This window comes from Coenobita brevimanus, chromosome 24, assembly GCF_032717465.1.
Source record: "Coenobita brevimanus isolate Jiangsu-jjx chromosome 24, ASM3271746v2, whole genome shotgun sequence".
In the NCBI taxonomy this organism is placed as follows: domain Eukaryota; kingdom Metazoa; phylum Arthropoda; class Malacostraca; order Decapoda; family Coenobitidae; genus Coenobita; species Coenobita brevimanus.
Window position 1 is genome coordinate 45,711,034 of NC_136977.1, and position 20,556 is coordinate 45,731,589.

General features: G+C 40.5%; 1 protein-coding gene across 1 annotated transcript; it reads right to left on the reverse strand.

Annotated features, from left to right (window-relative positions):
• Positions 1-2,112: 2,112 nt before the first annotated feature.
• On the reverse strand, positions 2,113-3,081 carry LOC145393442 (uncharacterized). The gene has a single exon (XM_080267538.1). The coding sequence runs from the start codon at positions 3,079-3,081 to the stop codon at positions 2,113-2,115; it is 969 nt and encodes a 322-aa protein (XP_080123664.1).
• Positions 3,082-20,556: the final 17,475 nt, after the last annotated feature.

Consider the following 20,556-nt stretch of genomic DNA (forward strand, 5'->3'; position numbering starts at 1 on the left):
TGGGGAAAAAGTCTCTAATCAACGAGGTCAATCACCCGGAAGACAGACCGCTGACACACATTACAAAAGACGATTAAAAAAAAGAAAAACATGAAATGGTAGTGTGGGGGCGTTGTTCTTTGTACGCTTCCTCGTCCGAAACCGGTGGGTAGAGAGACAGCACGTTGAAAGGGGGGTGCACACAATTTTAATGACAAAATATTTTGGGATAACATACAAAATTCACAATTTCTGATGTCACATTCAAGCCCTGACTTACTAGTTTACCTAATTCAAAAATAATTCCTATTCATAACTAATAATTTTATCTCAGATGGATTAAAGTTCGGGATGATAGATCTGAATTACATTACTCAAAGAAATACACCATTCTATATTATTACAGACACTGAATTTAATATGAAAACGGGGAATAATGACTGTCTTATCATAAAAAAATAACAATGAAAGGATTTTACAACACAGTTTCTGCACTACACCACTCCACTCACACACTACAAATCTCCAAACAACTTCCCAGCATCTATGATAGATCCGAACCACATTACTCCAAGAAACACATACTACAAATCTCTAAATAATTTCCCAGTATCTATGATAGATCCGAATTACATTACTCCAAGAAATACATACTACAAATCTCTGAATAATTTCCCAGTACGCGACTTATAAGGCCATCCAGAACACGTGGTAGCCTGTACACAGAGAGAGAAGCGCCGGGCAAGACATTAGCATTAAACACTAAACAAAATATATTCATTCTCAGATCACATTAACACACCTCCTCCACCAAACCCCTCAAAAAAAAATCACTGCACACTGATGTCCCCAGCTATAAAATAAAAACAGCACACAAAAAAAAATTCTAGGACATCGGGAGCTCACCTGTACACAGAGAGAGAAGCGCCGGGCAAGTGGCGTTACTCTGCCTGCGATCCCCCATCCCGGGAAGTGCAGGTTGCCAACTCAACAATTTTCCTTTATTTATATTCACATACGAATAACCAAATCTGTCTGAACCGTGAGTTTAGAAACAGCTGGCAGCAAGGTAGATTGGTAAGCAATTATTGCAGGCTCTCACATTGGCTTAAACAACTAATTTTAAAAAGGTTACTTGACTATGGGTTTTTCGAAGCTCACGGCTAGTGGAGTTATAGCCACCCCCAAGGATGATGCATTACACAAGAACATTTCAACATACTTATGTCCACACTCAACAGCCGACAAATTGGGGGTAGAAAACATAATAAAACAAATATAGACTCATAATACAATAATACCTTAACCTAATCCTTACCCTAATTTTCCTACCTAACAACACTCCACGAAATCCACAAAATCCACCGCGAGTTTCAAACCCTGAGGAAAAGGAGCGTTACACACGCCCCCTCTCCGGAGTCTAAACTCACGGTGAAGACACATTCTTAATACAACTCAACACCAAACCATCCCTACCAGGTACAGTGTCTACTAAACAACTAACACTCTGGTCTCAACTAGCTTTTTGTCCCCAGAGTCATCTGACTCATACATCTTCCCCGTGAGGAAGACCAACTCTCCACCATGCACACGTTTTACAATCGGGACCCCAGTCATCCTCACTCTGCGGGCAGTCTTTGGAGAAGTCGTCTGACTAACCTCCGTCACTCTCGTATTAGCTCTGCTCATAGTTGGGAGTAATCTATTACATTCACCTCATTCAACCAAGTCATTATTCATTTACACAAATCACCCCCATACTAAGTGGAGACAGTGGTAATAATACGTCCTCAAGTGAACTAAGGACCCGCTACACCATCGAGGGGATGACTGTGACGTGAGCAAGGGAATTAACAGCCCCATCTGAAAACCCCCTCCTCGAATGAAGGTCACCGTACTATTACTACATACAAACACTCAATACAGAACACATTATAATCTTCACACACATGGGGTTCTCTTGCCCCGAAACACTAGATGAGACAGAGTTCAGCTGACCTTCGAGCACTGTAGCTAACAAGGATTACATACACTGGACTCACTGTTCGGTCAGGCTCTCATATCTTAACGGTTCCAACTGTTACACTTTTCTCTATTTACAACACTCTTCACTATAACCTAACTATTTACATATTAACACTCCTCAATGAGCCGTCGTGGAGGTCTGCGTCGGCGGGGAGGAAGATCATGATCCTCTTCCTCAACCTCATCATGTTCTTCAACACAGTACTCCTCCTGCTCAGGAATTATCTCTGTCCGGCTCACATAAGGTTTCACTTTTTCAGCTGCCCTCTGCACCAATTTCCCTGTATAAGGGTCCTCCATCACATAACCTTGCCCATTTCTTATCACTTCAGTTACTCGGTATGGGCCTTTCCATTTGGCATTTAGTTTAGTGCAGGTACCAGGTAAGGGCTTTTCCACTTTAACCCACACTAGGGAACCAGCTGATACCTTTTCCTCTCGTCTTTTTCGATTAGCTACTGCTCTATACCTCCTCTGGGCTATCACACTGGCGTCTTTTATCATTTGTTTTAGTTTCTGCACATCACTATCCTCAGAGGGAATGGTAAGTAGTGGAGCGGTGATGGAACGAGGTGGCTGTCTGGCGAAGAATGCCACATACGGCGAAACTCCAGTGCTACTGTGGACTGCCTGGTTCATATGTGACTGGCATTTACCAAGAAGGGCAGGCCACCTCAAAGGATAACCCTTACACAGTTGAGCCATCACAGTTTTTAGAGTTCGATGCATCCTTTCAATGAGACCGTTGGCTTGAGGGTGGTATGGGGTAGTGTAGAGCAGCTCGACTCCGTGTTGTTCCGCCCAGGTCCTCATCTCATGTCCAGTAAACTCCAAAGCGTTGTCACACAGCAAAGATCTTGGTTGGCCAAAGTCGGTAATGTACTGGGAAAGCCTATCTACTATCCCTGGTGCATGTTTGGTCTTTAAAGGATAAAATTTTACAAACCTAGAATAATGGTCTATTATTGTAAGAATATACCTGTTACCATCTTGTCCTGCAGTCATATCAGTCAGATCAATAGCTATCCTTTCTAATGGCTGTGACACTATGGGTAACTCTTTGTACTGCTGTGACATTCCCTGATTAGATTTATATTGTTGACAGTTAAGACACTCTTTAAGGTACTTTATTACATCTACTTTGATTGATGGCCAATAGAAATACTCTTCTGCTTTCTTGATTGATTTATATTGACCAAAATGCCCTGATTTATCATGTGCCACTTCTAGAGCTTGTCTGACCAAATGTCTGGGTACTACTACAGCATAACTCAAACTAGAGTCCTTATTCTCCCTCACATAATGTAGCACTCCATCTATTATCTCAAATTGATCAAGGGTTGCTCTAGCAATCTTTCGCCTGGGCAATACTCCACCTTGCAAATAAGCTATTAACTCCTCCCAGGTTGGGTCTTTCTTTTGTTCTTCTTTGAACTCCTCCTGAGTCAAACCTAACCACGTAACACGGGACTGATGGGCAATACATCTGACTGGTCGTGATAAATGATCTGCAACTACGTTGTCCTTCCCTTTAACATATTTTACGTGAAAGTTGTACTCTCGCATCTCGAGCATCCACCTTGTTACTCTCGGAGATTTGGTTCGTCTACGAAAGATATTAGTTAAGGGTTGGTGGTCGGTCTGAATCTCGAAAGTGGTCCCCCATAAATAGTGATGGAAATGTCGGCACGCAAGAACAACTGCCAAAGCTTCCTTGTCGGTTACAGAGTACCTTGTTTCACATTTACTCATTTTCTTTGAATAATAACCAAGAGGTCGTATAGTCTGATCAGGTTGAATTTGATGCAGTACTGCTCCCACGCACTCATCACTGGCATCGGTTACTAACACCAAAGGGAGTTCAGGCTGATAATTAACGAGAACGGGTGCTGACATTAACTTTGCCTTTAATATTTCAAATGCCTCTTGACACTTATCAGTCCAATTGAATCTAATACTTGACTTCATAAGGTTGGTAATAGGGGTTGCAATTTTAGCAAAGTGTGGTACAAACTTCCGATAAAACCCACACATGCCGATGAAACGTCGAACTTCTTTAACATTCCTAGGAGGTTTCTGCTGACTAATTGCTTCTAAGTTCTTTAAATCTGGAGCACTTCCCCCTTTGGAAACCCTGTGACCTAGAAATTTCGCCTCTTTCTTTGCAAAATCACACTTAGTAAGATTCAGTTTAATACCTTTCTTCTCTAACAAGTTAAACAATTTCCGTAACCTTCCCAATAGTTGGTCAAAATCATCAGCCCATAAGATAATATCATCTAGATAATTTTTGACCCAACCTTCACGTAACAGCGGGGTCAAAATCTCGGCCATCTTACGTGAGAATATGGCAGGTGCGCAACTCAAGCCAAAGGGTAATCTTCTAAATCTGTACAATGAAACTCCATCAGAAAAAGTGGTTAGATCTCGACTTTCCTCATCTAGGACTACTTGAAAATAGGCATCCTTTAAGTCAAGGGTGACATAATATTGATGCCCTGACGCCACATTTACTAAATCCTCTAGTCTTGGCAAAGGGTAAAGATCTGTTGCAAGTTGTTCATTTACCTTTCTAAAATCTAAGCACATTCTCTTACTCCCATCCGGTTTATTCACCAAAACGATCGGAGATAGCCATGCTGCACTTGAGGGTTCAATCACCCCTCTCTGCTCCATATCATCAAGCATACTCGTTATTATTTTCTTTGCGTGTTCAGGGTATCGATATGTGGGAGATCTGCAAGGATTTGGGTCGGACACCCTAATGTGAGCGGGTTCCCCTGAGATTTTGCCTAATTCCTTCTCATCAAGCATGAATAACTTCTCATGAGCTAACACGACTTGTGACAATTGTTGCTGAAGGCCAACCGGAAGATGAGACCAATTCTGCAGGCCGATAAGTTTCTGTAACCGCTCACTTCGGGTACCGCTACCCTCCACATAATCATTTCGAGGTTCTAGTTCATTCTCAACCCGGGTGTGACCTACTGGGACAGGCTGCTCATCCACAGGACCTGAGTATTGATCGTAATGGGCTACAGTGGCACCTTGTTTAAGAATCTTACTTGCCTTAGAAGGATTATCTATCATCACTGGAACTGTCTGATCCTCCCTGACCTCTACCAACAAGGGGCAAGTTTGTGATGAGTACTGTGATTGAGGGTACGTCACTAGTCTAGATCCAGGTTGTTCGTTCACTTTGACTCTGATGACTTTAACTTTATATGGTTCCAACCGTACTACTTCCTTTAACTGAACAGAATTCTTCGCAACATCCAGAGTACACTCGGTAGAGGATAGACAAACTCTTTGCACACAAGATCGGGTTGCACGGACATGAGATACGTCGTATGCTGCCCCTCCCCAAAGCATTACCCTTTTACGAGGATCCCAAGTTAAAGGAGCTCTTTGGATGATGTCACAACCCAGCAATAAGTCTCGATTTAGGTAGGTATCTGGCACTACTGAGATCCATTGTTTACAGACTTCTTGATCACCCACCTGAATAGCAACATTTACCATCCCAAGAAGTCTCAACGGATCCCCATTTACTGCAGTTAAGGATGGCAAACACCGGGATTTATCTATTTCCAGTCCTAACCTCTGAACTGAACTTCTCTTAATAAGCGTTACGCCACTCCCTGTGTCCAGTATGGCGGCGCAAAGTTTCCCATTGACAATTAACTGGATTACAGGGGTATCTGCTCGGCCCAGTCACAAAGAAGGATCAGAGACTGATACGTCGGCCGATACCGTCGCAGGCTGGGTGTTACGGACTGAACTCGCTACCCCATTAGATGAAGAGGCTTTTACGTTACTGGCTGTCTTACTTGGTCTTACTACCGTCTTCCCTTTTGGCTTCCCAGGACATTTCAGATTTCCTCGCCTACAACCATACTGCAAGCAATCGAAACACTGACCTCTTTCTGGTTTCCTCCAACAATCTCTAAGGAAGTGAGTACTAGACTGACAAAAAGCACAGAATTTACGAGGTGACGAGAACGTTCCAGAAGAGGTTGATCGGTTCATTTCTCGCTGTATCTGATCCAATCTAGCCTCGATCCCTGACAAACTATCCTTTGAATTTGCCGAAATAGAACTGACTGACTGCAAATCGCTCTTACTTGAGTTGTCATCACTAGTGGGAACTCGAGGAGTATCCTTCACTGGTCGGTTGGGAATTGAATTAACGGTAGCTTGGGTTTGCATGAGTATTGCTCTCTCGTTTTCTACATGTCCTAGAAACTTATTTAAAGGGATACTATCATCCTTGAACTCCTCCAAAAGATCTCGGCTCTTCCTCGGAAATCCTTGCAACAACTTACGCTTCAGAAGTTTATCTCTATCAGGCAAAGTCTCATTATGAAAGGTTCCTCGAATTGCGGCATAATGACACTTAAACTTATGAACAAAAGCTTGTGGGCTTTGCGACCAATCGTATTGGAATGCAGCATTCTGCCGCCATGCCTGATCAAAATTTAGTTCCATACCAAATTCCTTCGTGAGGTACACCTTGAAGTCATCCCAATTCGTTATGTCCCCACGATTTTGAGCTGTGTGAATCATAACCGCCAAATCTCCATCCACTCGCGACTTGGCAACCTCCAACCTATCTGCAGAATCATTCGTACAACGTTCCACCGATTCAAAGAACATCTGCAATCTGGCCCCTGAATCCAACCTTTGCAAAGCGTCTAATTCGAGGACTTTTATGTCACGAGGCTTGATCAGGACATCTGAGGTTGATTTAACTGGGGTACTGGTCACTACATGAGGTCGAGTATTTACATGACTAGTGATTGGTGTAATATTTGGTGATGGAATTCTGGGAGGGACTGATGTATTATCCGCTCTCATCGACCATCTCTCAAGTCCATCCAGCCTGGTGGACACGTCTTCCAATCTATCCACTACACACCTCATTGCGTCTATCATTATTCGGGTTCCACGTACTACTGAATCCTCTGGCTGTTCTGATTCATCTCGCTCACTGTACACCCCTTTATTTCCAAAATCAATCAAATCTTCGTCTCTATCCATGTTTAAAAATTTATTTTAATGATGTTCTACTACCATTAACACTCTCAGATCTTATGTTGATCACTCTCTTCCACTTTGGTAATATTCATAATTGACTCAATGCACCTTTCCCAAATTAGATCTTTAAACATTGAATGAGATGAATTATCTAACTTACAACGCACTATCTCCCTCAACACAACCAGCTCGGACTTCACGTATCCCACCTTAGCTGCCACCAGTGTAACAACCCCTTTAAAACGGGGTGAATTAGGATCTTACAATGACGTTGATGCTGCCACCAGTGTAACGGTCTAACCCTGGGGAAAAAGTCTCTAATCAACGAGGTCAATCACCCGGAAGACAGACCGCTGACACACATTACAAAAGACGATTAAAAAAAAGAAAAACATGAAATGGTAGTGTGGGGGCGTTGTTCTTTGTACGCTTCCTCGTCCGAAACCGGTGGGTAGAGAGACAGCACGTTGAAAGGGGGGTGCACACAATTTTAATGACAAAATATTTTGGGATAACATACAAAATTCACAATTTCTGATGTCACATTCAAGCCCTGACTTACTAGTTTACCTAATTCAAAAATAATTCCTATTCATAACTAATAATTTTATCTCAGATGGATTAAAGTTCGGGATGATAGATCTGAATTACATTACTCAAAGAAATACACCATTCTATATTATTACAGACACTGAATTTAATATGAAAACGGGGAATAATGACTGTCTTATCATAAAAAATAACAATGAAAGGATTTTACAACACAGTTTCTGCACTACACCACTCCACTCACACACTACAAATCTCCAAACAACTTCCCAGCATCTATGATAGATCCGAACCACATTACTCCAAGAAACACATACTACAAATCTCTAAATAATTTCCCAGTATCTATGATAGATCCGAATTACATTACTCCAAGAAATACATACTACAAATCTCTGAATAATTTCCCAGTACGCGACTTATAAGGCCATCCAGAACACGTGGTAGCCTGTACACAGAGAGAGAAGCGCCGGGCAAGTCATTAGCATTAAACACTAAACAAAATATATTCATTCTCAGATCACATTAACACACCTCCTCCACCAAACCTCTCAAAAAAAAAAAATCACTGCACACTGATGTCCCCAGCTATAAAATAAAAACAGCACACAAAAAAAAATTCTAGGACATCGGGAGCTCACCTGTACACAGAGAGAGAAGCGCCGGGCAAGTGGCGTTACTCTGCCTGCGATCCCCCATCCCGGGAAGTGCAGGTTGCCAACTCAACAATTTTCCTTTATTTATATTCACATACGAATAACCAAATCTGTCTGAACCGTGAGTTTAGAAACAGCTGGCAGCAAGGTAGATTGGTAAGCAATTATTGCAGGCTCTCACATTGGCTTAAACAACTAATTTTAAAAAGGTTACTTGACTATGGGTTTTTCGAAGCTCACGGCTAGTGGAGTTATAGCCACCCCCAAGGATGATGCATTACACAAGAACATTTCAACATACTTATGTCCACACTCAACAGCCGACAAATTGGGGGTAGAAAACATAATAAAACAAATATAGACTCATAATACAATAATACCTTAACCTAATCCTTACCCTAATTTTCCTACCTAACAACACTCCACGAAATCCACAAAATCCACCGCGAGTTTCAAACCCTGAGGAAAAGGAGCGTTACACACTTATACGCAAGAAAAAGATATTTGTGAAGCACTAAATAAGAATTTCCAATCAGTATTCACAGAAGAAAAAAATTTTGAGAGGGACTATGTGGAACATGCATGCCCACACATACTACCAGATAAACAAATATCAGAAAAAAGTAATACAGGAGGAGTTAAGTAAATTAGACAGAGGAAAAGCAAATGGTCCTGATGAAATTTCATGTTGGGTGCTACGAGAATGTGCATAGGAGTTAAGTAAACCATTATTTTTAATTTTCAAGAAATCCATGAGTCAAGGTAAACTACCTGATATTTGGAAGAAAGCAAATATTGTCCCCTTATTCAAGAAAGGGAATAGACAAAATCCACTCAACTACCGACCAGTATCACTGACCAGTGTTGTAAGCAAGGTATTAGAAAAGCTTATAAGAAAAGCTTGGGTAAATCATCTAGAAGAACACAATATGATAACAGAAGGACAGTTTGGTTTCAGAAAAGGAAAATCATGTGTTACTAATCTGTTGAGCTACTATGACAGAGTAACAGACACAATACAGGAAAGAGAAGGATGGGTGGACAGTATCTATTTAGATTTCAAGAAAGCATTTGACACAGTACTACACCAAAGACTTTTATGGAAACTGTGCCATCAAGGAGGAATTCGACGCAAACTGTTTTGTTGGATGCAAGATTTTCTCATAAAAAGAGAAATGAGAACAGTACTAAGAGGAAACTACTCATCATGGAAAGAAGTGACTAGTGGAGTACCACAGGGCTCAGTGCTGGCACCAATCATGTTTTTAGTGTATATAAATGATATAGACAGTAACACTGGAAATGAGAGCTATCTAAATATGTTTGCAGATGATGCAAAAATACAAGGGAGAATTACTAACACAGACTCTTGTAAAGAGCTACAAGAAGAATTAAATAAACTTCATGAATGGAGTAATACATGGCAAATGGAATTCAATGTGGACAAGTGTCATGTAATCAAGTTGTGTAAAAGTGGAAAAAGACCTGATTGGGATTATGCGTTAGGAAATAAAACCCTACACACATCAGAAAGAGAGAAGGACCTAGGTGTGATTATCAATAACAGACTATCCCCGGCTGACCACATCAGTGAGAAGGTACGGAACATGTATACACTGCTTGCAGATATGAGAATAGCTTTCACATACATAAATGAAGACATGCTAAGAAGGATAATAACATCATTCATTAGACCAATCCTGAAGTATGCATCAGTAGTGTGGAGTCCTCATCTCAAAAAACACATAGACAAGATTGATAAAGTTCAAAGGGCCGCTGCAAGATGGATACCAAGCTTAAGGGATCTAAGCTACGAAGAAAGACTAAATAAACTGAATCTACCAACACTACATGAGGGAAGGAAAAGAGGTGACATGATAATGCTATATAAATGCATATCAGGGAAGGAGAAAATAGACATAAATGATTACTTAACATGGGGAAGCATCAGCAAGAGGACACTGCAAAAAACTGCATAAGAAGAGAGGTGATAAAGACGTGAGGAAATTCAGTTTCCCAAACAGAGCAATTGATCAGTGGAATGCACTACCGAATGAAATATTGTGTGCAAAACAATTCACAAATTTAAGGATATGTACGATAAATATGGTTTAAGACACGGGACAGTACGAGCTTGACCCATTCCTGTAAAGATACAATTAGGTAAGAACACACACACACACACACACACACACACACACACACACACACACACACACACACACACACACACACACACACACACAAACTTGACCTCTTACCTCTTACCTCATTAACTTGACCCTCTCACTCCTGCCTTATCAGATGCATATACACTTGATTATACCGTAATTCATTTAGGTAAGTTTCCTCGCAGAACACTTTCATTTCTGGGATCACCCTAAGTTTGTGGGGTTGTTTGGACTTGTTTGAGGATTGTTTGGACTTGTTTGTGGATTGTTTGGACATGTTTTGGATTTGTTTGGATTTGTTTGGGGATTGTTTGGATTTGTTTGGGGATTGTTTGGATTTGTTTGGGGATTGTCTGGACTTGTCTGAGTATTGTTTGGACTTGTTTGGGGATTGTTTGGACTTGTTTAGGGATTGTTTGGTTTTGTTTGGGGATTGTTTTTCGAGACTGTGATTTGTTTTTGTTAAGTTTTCATTCAAGTTATTATTATTATTATTTTTTTCTTGATTGTGGTGCTCCTGGATTCTGCCAAACTTTATTTATAGTGGGAATTATGGATGATGATGATGATGATGATGATGATGATGGTGATGATGATAATGATGATGATAAGGATGAAGATGATAGGGATGATGATGATGATGATGATGATGATGACTGGCGTAGTTTTTGTGATGATGATGATGATGAAGAAAAGTATTTTTTATGATGTTGATGATGAAGACAAGTATTTTTGATGATGATGAACCAGAATTTGGCTCATTAATCTCTGGCCTAAGATCTAGCTATGTATGGCGTCGGATTCGTTTGCAATAGTTAATGTGATAGTATTTCTCTTGGTTTATATTTTTCATCCAGGTTACTCTCTTATCAATGGGTTACCTGTGTTTGCTAACTGCGATAATTTTGATAGTGGGAAAGTTGATGGGTGTGATTAAAACCTGTATTGTCGTCGGTTGAACAAGTCCACAAACACCTTTTCCTAAGCGATTTATTTTGAGTTTTACAAGTTACTCTCCTTGTCTGTTTCGTAAATAATTCTAATATCGCCATACTTTTCATGAATAACGTACAGAATTATATTAACAAACCATATCCAAAAACAAATCGCTAAGGAAAAGGTGTTAGGGACCCTTCATAAAAGACGAGAATATGATCCCAAGACTTTTTTTTTTTTCCTTGGCGTCACCTCGTGCCTGTTAGGTTGGACCTCGAGATGAAATAACCTTTTCAATTTCATGATATTTTTTCCGTTTCATTGCCAGACTTTTTTATTCAGTTTTGTTGTTCCTTCCAGACGTCTTTTTTTTTTTTTTTTTTTTTTCCACTAGAGGGAGGCTTAGTATACTGGATGGTTAATTTAGCTGTGGACTTAGAGCTGCCTCGATCGCTGCATTTGGATTGTTTTATTATAGGCAACACAGACCTTAATAATCTTCCCCATGATTAAACAATGTCAAGTCAACGTCCACAGCTGGGTACGGGTTAAATAATCTTTACGCACACACACACACACACACACACACACACATTTATATCTCTCCCTCTTCTATCTATCTGTCTATCTATCTGTATGTGTTAATGTATAGATAGATATAGATAGACTTTACTCATCTACCAGAAGGCCCGCCGACATGTCGTAAAAATACCCCCGCTAATACCAATACACCAGTCCTGTATGAGACAGCCCTAGCATGTATTCAGTATGGACGGTGGGTGTTAGCGCCGAAGTGGTGACATGTAGAGGTGTGCGGTACGTAGGAGGACTACTGGGCCTTGAAAGCAGGCTTTGAAGCCTATGCCCAGAGTCGGTCACATAAAAAAAAAAAAAAAAAAAAAAAAAAAAAGACAGACAGATGGATAGATATAATATTTGGTGTACATTTTTATTATATTTTAGTTACCTCCAGACAAATTTATTCAGCCAGAAGGTTCACTGGTACCAAAGAAGTATATTTAACTCTGGCCTGACCAGTCTCATTAAACGTGTCAACCATGATTGATTTACCGTGTCTATGTTCGTCCTAGCTTTTCCAGAGCTATTCTAAGTGTGTGTGTGTGTGTGTGTGTGTGTGTGTGTGTGTGTGTGTGTGTGTGTGTGTGTGTGTGTTCTTACCTAATTGTTCTTACCTAATTGTATCTTTACAGGAATGAGTCAAGCTCGGACTGTCCCGTGTCTTAAACCATATTTACCGTACATATCCTTAAATTTGTGAATTGTTTTGGCACACACTATTTCATTCGGTAGTGCATTCCATTGATCAATTGCTCTGTTTGGGAAACTGAATTTCCTTACGTCTTTATCACCTCTCTTCTTATGCAGTTTTTTGCAGTGTCCTCTTGCTGATCCTTCTCCATATGTTAAGGAATCATTTATGTCTATTTTCTCCTTCCCTGATATGCACTTATATAGCATTATCATGTCACCTCTTTTCCTTCTCTCCTGTAGTGTTGGTAGATTCAGTTTATTTAGTCTTTCTTCGTAGCTTAGGTCCCTTAAGCTTGGTATCCATCTTGTAGCGGCCCTTTGAACTTTATCAATCTTGTCTATGTGTTTTTTGAGATGAGGACTCCAGACTACTGATGCATATTCCAGGGTTGGTCTAATGAATGATGTTATTATCCTTCTTAGCATGTCTTCATTTATGTATGTGAAAGCTATTCTCATATTTGCAAGCAGTGTATACATGTTCCGTACCTTCTCGCTGATATGGTTAGCCGGAGATAGTCTGTCATTGATAATCACACCTAGGTCCTTCTCTCTTTCTGATGTGTATAGGGTTTTATTTCATAACTTATAATCCCAATCTGGTCTTTTTCCACTTTTACCAAACTTGATTACATGACACTTGTCCACATTGAATTCCATTTGCCATGTATTACTCCATTCATGAAGTTTATTTAATTCTTCTTGTAGCTCTTTACAAGAGTCTGTGTTAGTAATTCTCCTTTGTATTTTTGCATCATCTGCAAACATATTCAGATAGCTCTCATTTCCAGTGTTACTGTTTATATCATTTATATACACTAAAAACATGATTGGTGCCAGCACTGAACCCTGTGGTACTCCACTAGTCACTTCTTTCCATGATGAGTAGTTTCCTCTTAGTACTGTTCTCATTTCTCTTTTTATGAGAAAATCTTGCATCCAACAAAACAGTTTGCGTCGAATTCCTCCTTGATGGTACAGTTTCCATAAAAGTCTTTGGTGTGGTACTGTGTCAAAAGCTTTCTTGAAATCTAAATAGATACTGTCCACCAATTCTTCTCTTTCCTGTATTGTGTCTGTTACTCTGTCATAGTAGCTCAACAGATTAGTAACACATGATTTTCCTTTTCTGAAACCAAACTGTCTTTCTGTTATCATACTGTGTTCTTCTAGATGATTTACCCAAGCTTTTCTTATAAGCTTTTCTAATACCTTGCTTACAACACTGGTCAGTGATACTGGTCGGTAGTTGAGTGGATTTTGTATATTTCCTTTCTTGAATAAGGGGACAATATTTGCTTTCTTCCAAATATCAGGTAGTTTACCTTGACTCATGGATTTCTTGAAAATTAAAAATAATAGTTTACTTAACTCCTTTGCACATTCCCGTAGTACCCAACATGAAATTTCATCAGGACCACTTGCTTTTCCTCTGTCTAATTTACTTAACTCCTCCTGTATTACTTTTTCTGCTATTTGTATATCTGATAGTATGTGTGGACATGCATGTTCCACATAGTCCCTCTCAAAATTTTTTTCTTCTGTAAAAACTGATTGGAAATTCTTATTTAGTGCTTCACAAATATCTTTTTCTTGCGTATAAGTGATTCCCTCGTCCGTAATGGATTGTATTATATCTTTTACTTTGGTTTTGCTTCTGATGTAGCTGTAAAACAGCTTTGGTTGATCACTAGTTTTATTTATTATATCCTCCTCAAACTGTTTTTGGGCTTCCCTCCTTATTCTTGTATAATCGTTTCTTGCCTGTTTGTAATTATTATACGCCCTTTCACTATTGTGTCTTCTGTATCTATTCACAACAAATCTCTTCTTTCTTTTGATTATTTACATTCTGTATTGAACCATTTCTGTATTTTCTTATCTGCTTCTTTGTGCTGTGGGATGTACTTCTGGACTCCTATTTCATAAAATTCACAGAATTTTTTATATACAGCAATTAAATCTTGTCCTCTAAGCTCATTTTCCCAATCAACTTCTAAGAAATATTTCTTCAGGTCTTGATAATTTCTCATTTTATAGTTTAGGCTCTTTTTGTAACTTTCGTTGCTGTTAACTATGTCATATGCTATCCTGAAGTTGTAATTTAGTACTGCATGGTCGCTTTTGCCGAGTGGAGGGTGATATATTAAACTGTCAGTATCATTTTCTTGCCTAGTAAATATTAGATCTAGCACTGAAGGTACATCGAGTCCTCTTTTTCTGGTGGTTTCCCTCACATGTTGCGTTAGGAAAAACTCTTGCATGAGATCCAGGAGCTTTTGGTCCCAACAGCTTTCTTGGCTAATTATATCTAGAGTAGAGTGTGTGTGTGTGTGTGTGTGTGTGTGTGTGTGTGTGTGTTTAATTATGGATGTGCTTATGTGTGTGTGTGTTTAATTATGGATGTGCTTATGTGTGTGTGTGTTTAATTATGGATGTGCTTATGTGTTTTTTTTGTGCGTGTGTGATTTGACTGACTGGTGGTGAGCCCTGAACTGGGAATTATTATTGCTTTTGTTTTTGTGTTTTTGTTGTTGTGTTAACCATTGGAGCACGATGAGATTTTTGGAAATTTGATTCATGCTAAGATCAGACGATTTTATTTATTTTTTTAGTTTTTATTACTGTGGTTTGATATAGCTTTCATTAACCTCTTCATGGCAAATAATGTTTCCAAACTTGAATGAAATTGTCTAGAGGTAACAAAAAAAAATACTTTAGCAAGAATAAATAAGAATGAATAAGACTTAGCAAGAATAAATAAGACTGAATAATAACAAGTAAGAGTTAGCAATAATAAATAAAATTTAGCAAGAATAGTGGGTTAGCAAGAATAAGCTAGAATAAATAAGAATAAATGAATTAGCAAGAATAAACAAGAATAAATAGGAATGAATAAAAGTTAGCAAAAATAAACAAGAATAAATAAAAATAAGAATTAGCAAGAATAAACAAGAATAAAGAGGAATGAATAAGAGTTAGCAAAAATAAACAAGAGATAAAATTAAGAATTAGCAAGAATAAACAAGAATAAATAAAAATAAAAAAGACCTCATCGTCTCATAGGGGTTAATTTGTGGGGACTTTTTATCGAGTATTTAACTTTTTTTTTCACCTTTTCACTAGGATTCTATGTATACTTTATTCTTGCTGACCTCAGACGATTTTACTCTGGTTAGGAGGGATTTTTCGAAATGGAGGGATTAGATGGAGCCTCCATTAACCCCTTCAGTGCTGGAGATCTTTCCTTAGCTGAATAAAATCGTCTGGAGATGGCAGGATGAAATTATAAATCGTTACAGTGAGGGGGAATTGTTAAAAAGCTCATTTTGTGATTGATTTAGCTTTCATGTTAACCCCTTCACTTGGATGACGTCTGTTTTTTAACATATTCGTCCTGTATCCAGACGATTTTAATAAGCTTAGGAGAGACTTTAAGCTCTTCACTATTAGGGGGTTGTACATAGATAAGACAGTACAGCAGAGGGAAGGATAAGATTTAAAAAAAAAAGATATCACCAATTTAAAGAGGTTACTTGAGGACTTTATTTTGACACCATTTATTTTCCTTCGTGTAGGATTTTTTTTTTTTTTTGCTTGCTTTTATTTTGTTTTGAGTTGTGTGAGTCTAGTTTGCTTATTTTTGTTTTCTTTATGGGGACTGTCCGTGTTGTCATTGTGCACTTGTTTCTTTATTGATTAGGAGTGCTTTATTTTATGCTTGCGTGCTTTTATATTTTTTCTTCCTATAATTGAGATAGTGTTCATTCTGTGTATACTTACTTTTCCACTTGACGCGGACGGTGTTCAGTGCTCTCGTTTCTTATCTCTTCACCTCAGTTCTTGCTGCTCTCTCTCCTGCCTTCTCACTCTCTCCCTGTCTCCCTTACCCCCCCACCTCCCTACCTCACCCCCTTCACCCACACCTCCCTACCTCACCCTCCCTTCGCTCCTACATCCCCTCCTGACTCTTCTCTCTCTCTCTGCCTCTTTCTGACTCCTTGTTTCTCTCATCCCCATCTTCTCCCTTCACCCCCCCCCTCAATCCCCTCCCTCTCTCCCTTACCTCTTGTCTCTCATTCCTCAGATTTTTCCCCTCCTCCCTCATACATTTACACTGTCACCTTTTCATACTTTTTTCACGCCTCATGCTCCCCTTAAACACCTTTTCTCTCACTCTAGCCCTTCCTCACTCCCTAATATCCTCAGTCTGTGCTACCTAAACTTCTAGACATTATCGTGTTCTCTCACCTTTCTTTCTACCCTCTCTCACTTCCTTGCTTCCTTCCTCATCTCCATCCTACGTCCCTCACCTCTGTCCTCCCTCCCTCATGTCCTCCCTACCTCACTCATCTCTCTCGCCTCCCTCCGTCACCTTCCTCCCTCCCTCACCTCCTTCCTCCCCCCCTCACCTCCTTCCTCCCTCCCTCACCCCCTTACCTCCTTTGTTTCCTGACCCCCTCTCACCCTCTGCCTCTTTCACCTACTCCATCCTTCACCCCGCATTCTTCCCTCACTCCCTGCCTCTGTCATTTGTCCCCATTCACTCTTACCTTCGTCACCCTCCTTTCCCTTCTCTATCTCCTTCACCCCCCCCAACAACCCCCATCCCCCATCCACCCTCTTGGCCTCCCGTCGGTCCCAAACAACAGGGTCCTTGATTGACACTAACCCTTGCTTGTGCTAAATTTAGGTAGGGTCGGACAATTATCTGTCAGCGCTGCCCGGTGTGCTGATACCTGATGCCGACCAGTGCCTTTACCTGCCCCCGCCTTGCCCCGCCTGGCCTGTCTTGTTATATCTTACCTTGCCTTTCGGTGCTATGCTTTGCCCTGCCTTACTGTGCTACTTCTTGCCCTTCCTGGTTGTGTTATGCCCTGCCCTGCCTTGCCTTGTCTTGCCTTGCCCTTCTCTGCCCTGTCTTGCCTTGCCTTGTTTTTGCTTTCCGTTGCCATACGTTATTTTGCCCTGCCCTGCCCTGCCATACGCTGCCCTGTGTTGCGTTGCCTTGCCTTATTGCCTTACCTTGTCTTGTGTACTCCTGTCTTGTCCTGACCTACCTTCCCCTGCCCTGCTCAGCCCTGCCCTGCCCTTCCCATTTTCTACCTTGCCAGACTCGTCCCGTTCCTGGTATGCCTGTTTTGCTATCACAACTTTCACCTCGACTGGTTCTATCATAATCCTGTCCTGCCTTGTTATCGCCTTCCTCATCTTAACCCCTTAACGACCAGCTGAATAAAATCGTCTGGCTGTAGCAAACATAAGAATACAAGACATCATGCTGGAGAGGTTAATTTTTCACTGCTTCAGACTTACTTGTCCTAAATCCTTCACGACATTATCCTATCCTACCCTACCATGCCTTCCCCTTTCACTCCCTACCTTGTCATGGGCCCTTTGTACTTCACACTATGTCACGTGAAATACCGTTTGGCCCTACCCTACCCTCTCCAGCCTATCTTGCACCGTTTAACACTACCCTGTCTAATCAACTCACATGACACTGTACCCTACCTTATGCAGCCTTATTCATCCCTACAGAACCCTGCCCTACCCTACATTCCACCGCCTTGTCCCTCCCTGCTAACCTACAAGACCCTACTCTACCCCACCCTACCCGACCGTTCTTCTCTTTGCCTCTCTTTCTCAGCCCTGCCCATCCAACCCTGTCTTTGACCAGCTATATCTTGCTCCGCTCCTCCACGTCAAGCTCAAAACTCGACCTGCCCTGCCCTGCCCTGTCCTCCCACAAACCCGCTTGACCCTGCCCTGCCCTGGTATGTCCTCCCTGCTCCAGTTCGCGTCAGACTTTAATTTGCGCTTGTAGTTTTCTCGGCTTGTCAGGAGGGGTGTGTTTACTGTCTGGTTATTGGTACTTGAGGCTGTTTAATGAAGCAGATGGGATTTTTCTGGTCGTAGGTTCGCAGTTTCTTTCAGCAGTTTTAACCTTTCGATTGTCTGTGGTCACTACTAAGCTGAATTAACCCTCTCACAGTCGAGCCATCTCAAGAATTCCGTTCCAAATGATGCCAGTTTTAATTAGCTGAGAGGGAAATGTACTAACTAGAGAGAATTAATACTGTCACTGTTTACATTTCCTTGGTTGGCCTCTTCTGTGTTTTATTCCAATTAACGCCAGACGATTTTATTCATGTGAGAGGGAGATGTAGGAGCCAGAGAAATTTAAATCGTCCAGTGCTCTCCATGTTTAACCTATCTGTGTGGTTGGTGGTTAGTGAAAGGATTTGTCGAGTTAGTGTTCAGGCCTTTAAGAGACAATGGTATCAACTGACCCGACTGAATAAAATTACCTAACGATTTGCATGATTTGGTTGGTGGTTACTGAAAGTTAAATATTTTCTTTGGCTGTACTTATTTCTTGTTTATTACATTTACATGGACAGTAAAACGTCATCATCATCGTTATCGTCGTCTTCATCGTTCTCTTCCTCCTTCTCCTTTCATCCTCTTCCTCATCCTTATCCTCTTCATCATCATCATTAATCATCTCTCAGCATTATAAATAAGGTAGATAGATTCCACAAGCAGGAAAAGGAAAGTAGGACAAACAGAACAGGGGAATGGAAAGAGGGAGGGGGAGAGAGAGACCGAGAACGAGGTGAAAGAGTAAAGCAGAAGAGTGCATGAGGGAAGGCGACTTGGACTGCCAGAAGAGATGAAATGAATTGTTGAAGTCTTAAGCACTTTTATCGTCCCGGGTGAAGAGTGGGATTAGGCGTCTGGCGATAGATAGATAGCTATAGATATATATGAACTGATCAGTACATAGATGAAGAGACAATGTTCACCTTGGAAGTTTTAGGAAGAAATAGGGTAGAGGAAGACAGGAGAAGAGAGAAATAAATAATACCTTTAACTTCCTGAAATCCTGACTTAGGCTAACTACGGGTCGAGAAAATAGCAGCACCTATTAAACGGGTCTTAGATAATTTTTTGATACAGAGCAGTAGGAATGGAGAACTGAGAGAGAGAGAGAGAGAGAGAGAGAGAGAGGAGACTATGATGCCTATCATTATTTTTTACTGATCTCACATACAACAGGTTTTTGTGGATGTTGTTATGGTAGGACAAATCTAAACTTGCGGCCAGGGTGTGGCGCGACCCTCTGTACAGTGGTGCTATGTTTCCCAAACCCGCGATGTGAAACGGCTGTTATATATGTAATAGGCATCACAAATACGATAAAACACATATGAATACAATGTTAACGTGTGTATTATAATATATGAAAGAACAGTAAATATTTATACGGCAATACAGAAACGTGGCATAAATATTTTAGTGTGCTAAAAAAAAAAAAAAGTAGTCACTTTTATTGGCTTTTACCGTGTTTCTGGGGTGGGTAATAATGTCACAATTGTGATTATAAGATAATGTGCAGGAATATAAGTAAAAATATGCCAATTTCTTAGTAAAAGAAAAAATAATACATTAAACCCTCGTGAGCGGCAACACTCACACAGACCCAGACTAACCCGGCCAGACCCTCCTCGTGTCACTTTGTGTCCTTACCTCCTGGGAGGTGTGAAAATAAAGTCAAATTTACAATATGTACAATATAATGTTAAAGAAAATAACCAAAATGTATCCTAAAACACCATAGATGAGAGAGAGAGAGAGAGAGAGAGAGAGAGAGAGAGAGAGAGAGAGAGAGAAGGGGGGGGAAGAAGGCAAGCCAGAGGAGGTGTTGAGGGATGGAGGAAGGGAGGGAAAGAAGGAGGGAGAAAGTGATTGAATGAAAAATCATGGCGTCACACCAGCGAGGTCATCTGGCGACATATGTAGAACAATAATAAATATTTTTAAATATAATTAGATATAATAAAAAAAAATAAAGAAATGAAAGTCACTCATAAAAGAAACAAAATTCCCCAGGGTGACGCACATCTCCCCCAGGAGAGAGAGAGAGA

Coding starts and splice junctions, on each gene's coding strand:
- LOC145393442 (XM_080267538.1), bottom strand. CDS start 3,081: ATGTCACAGCAGTACAAAGAGTTACCCATAGTGTCACAGCCATTAGAA.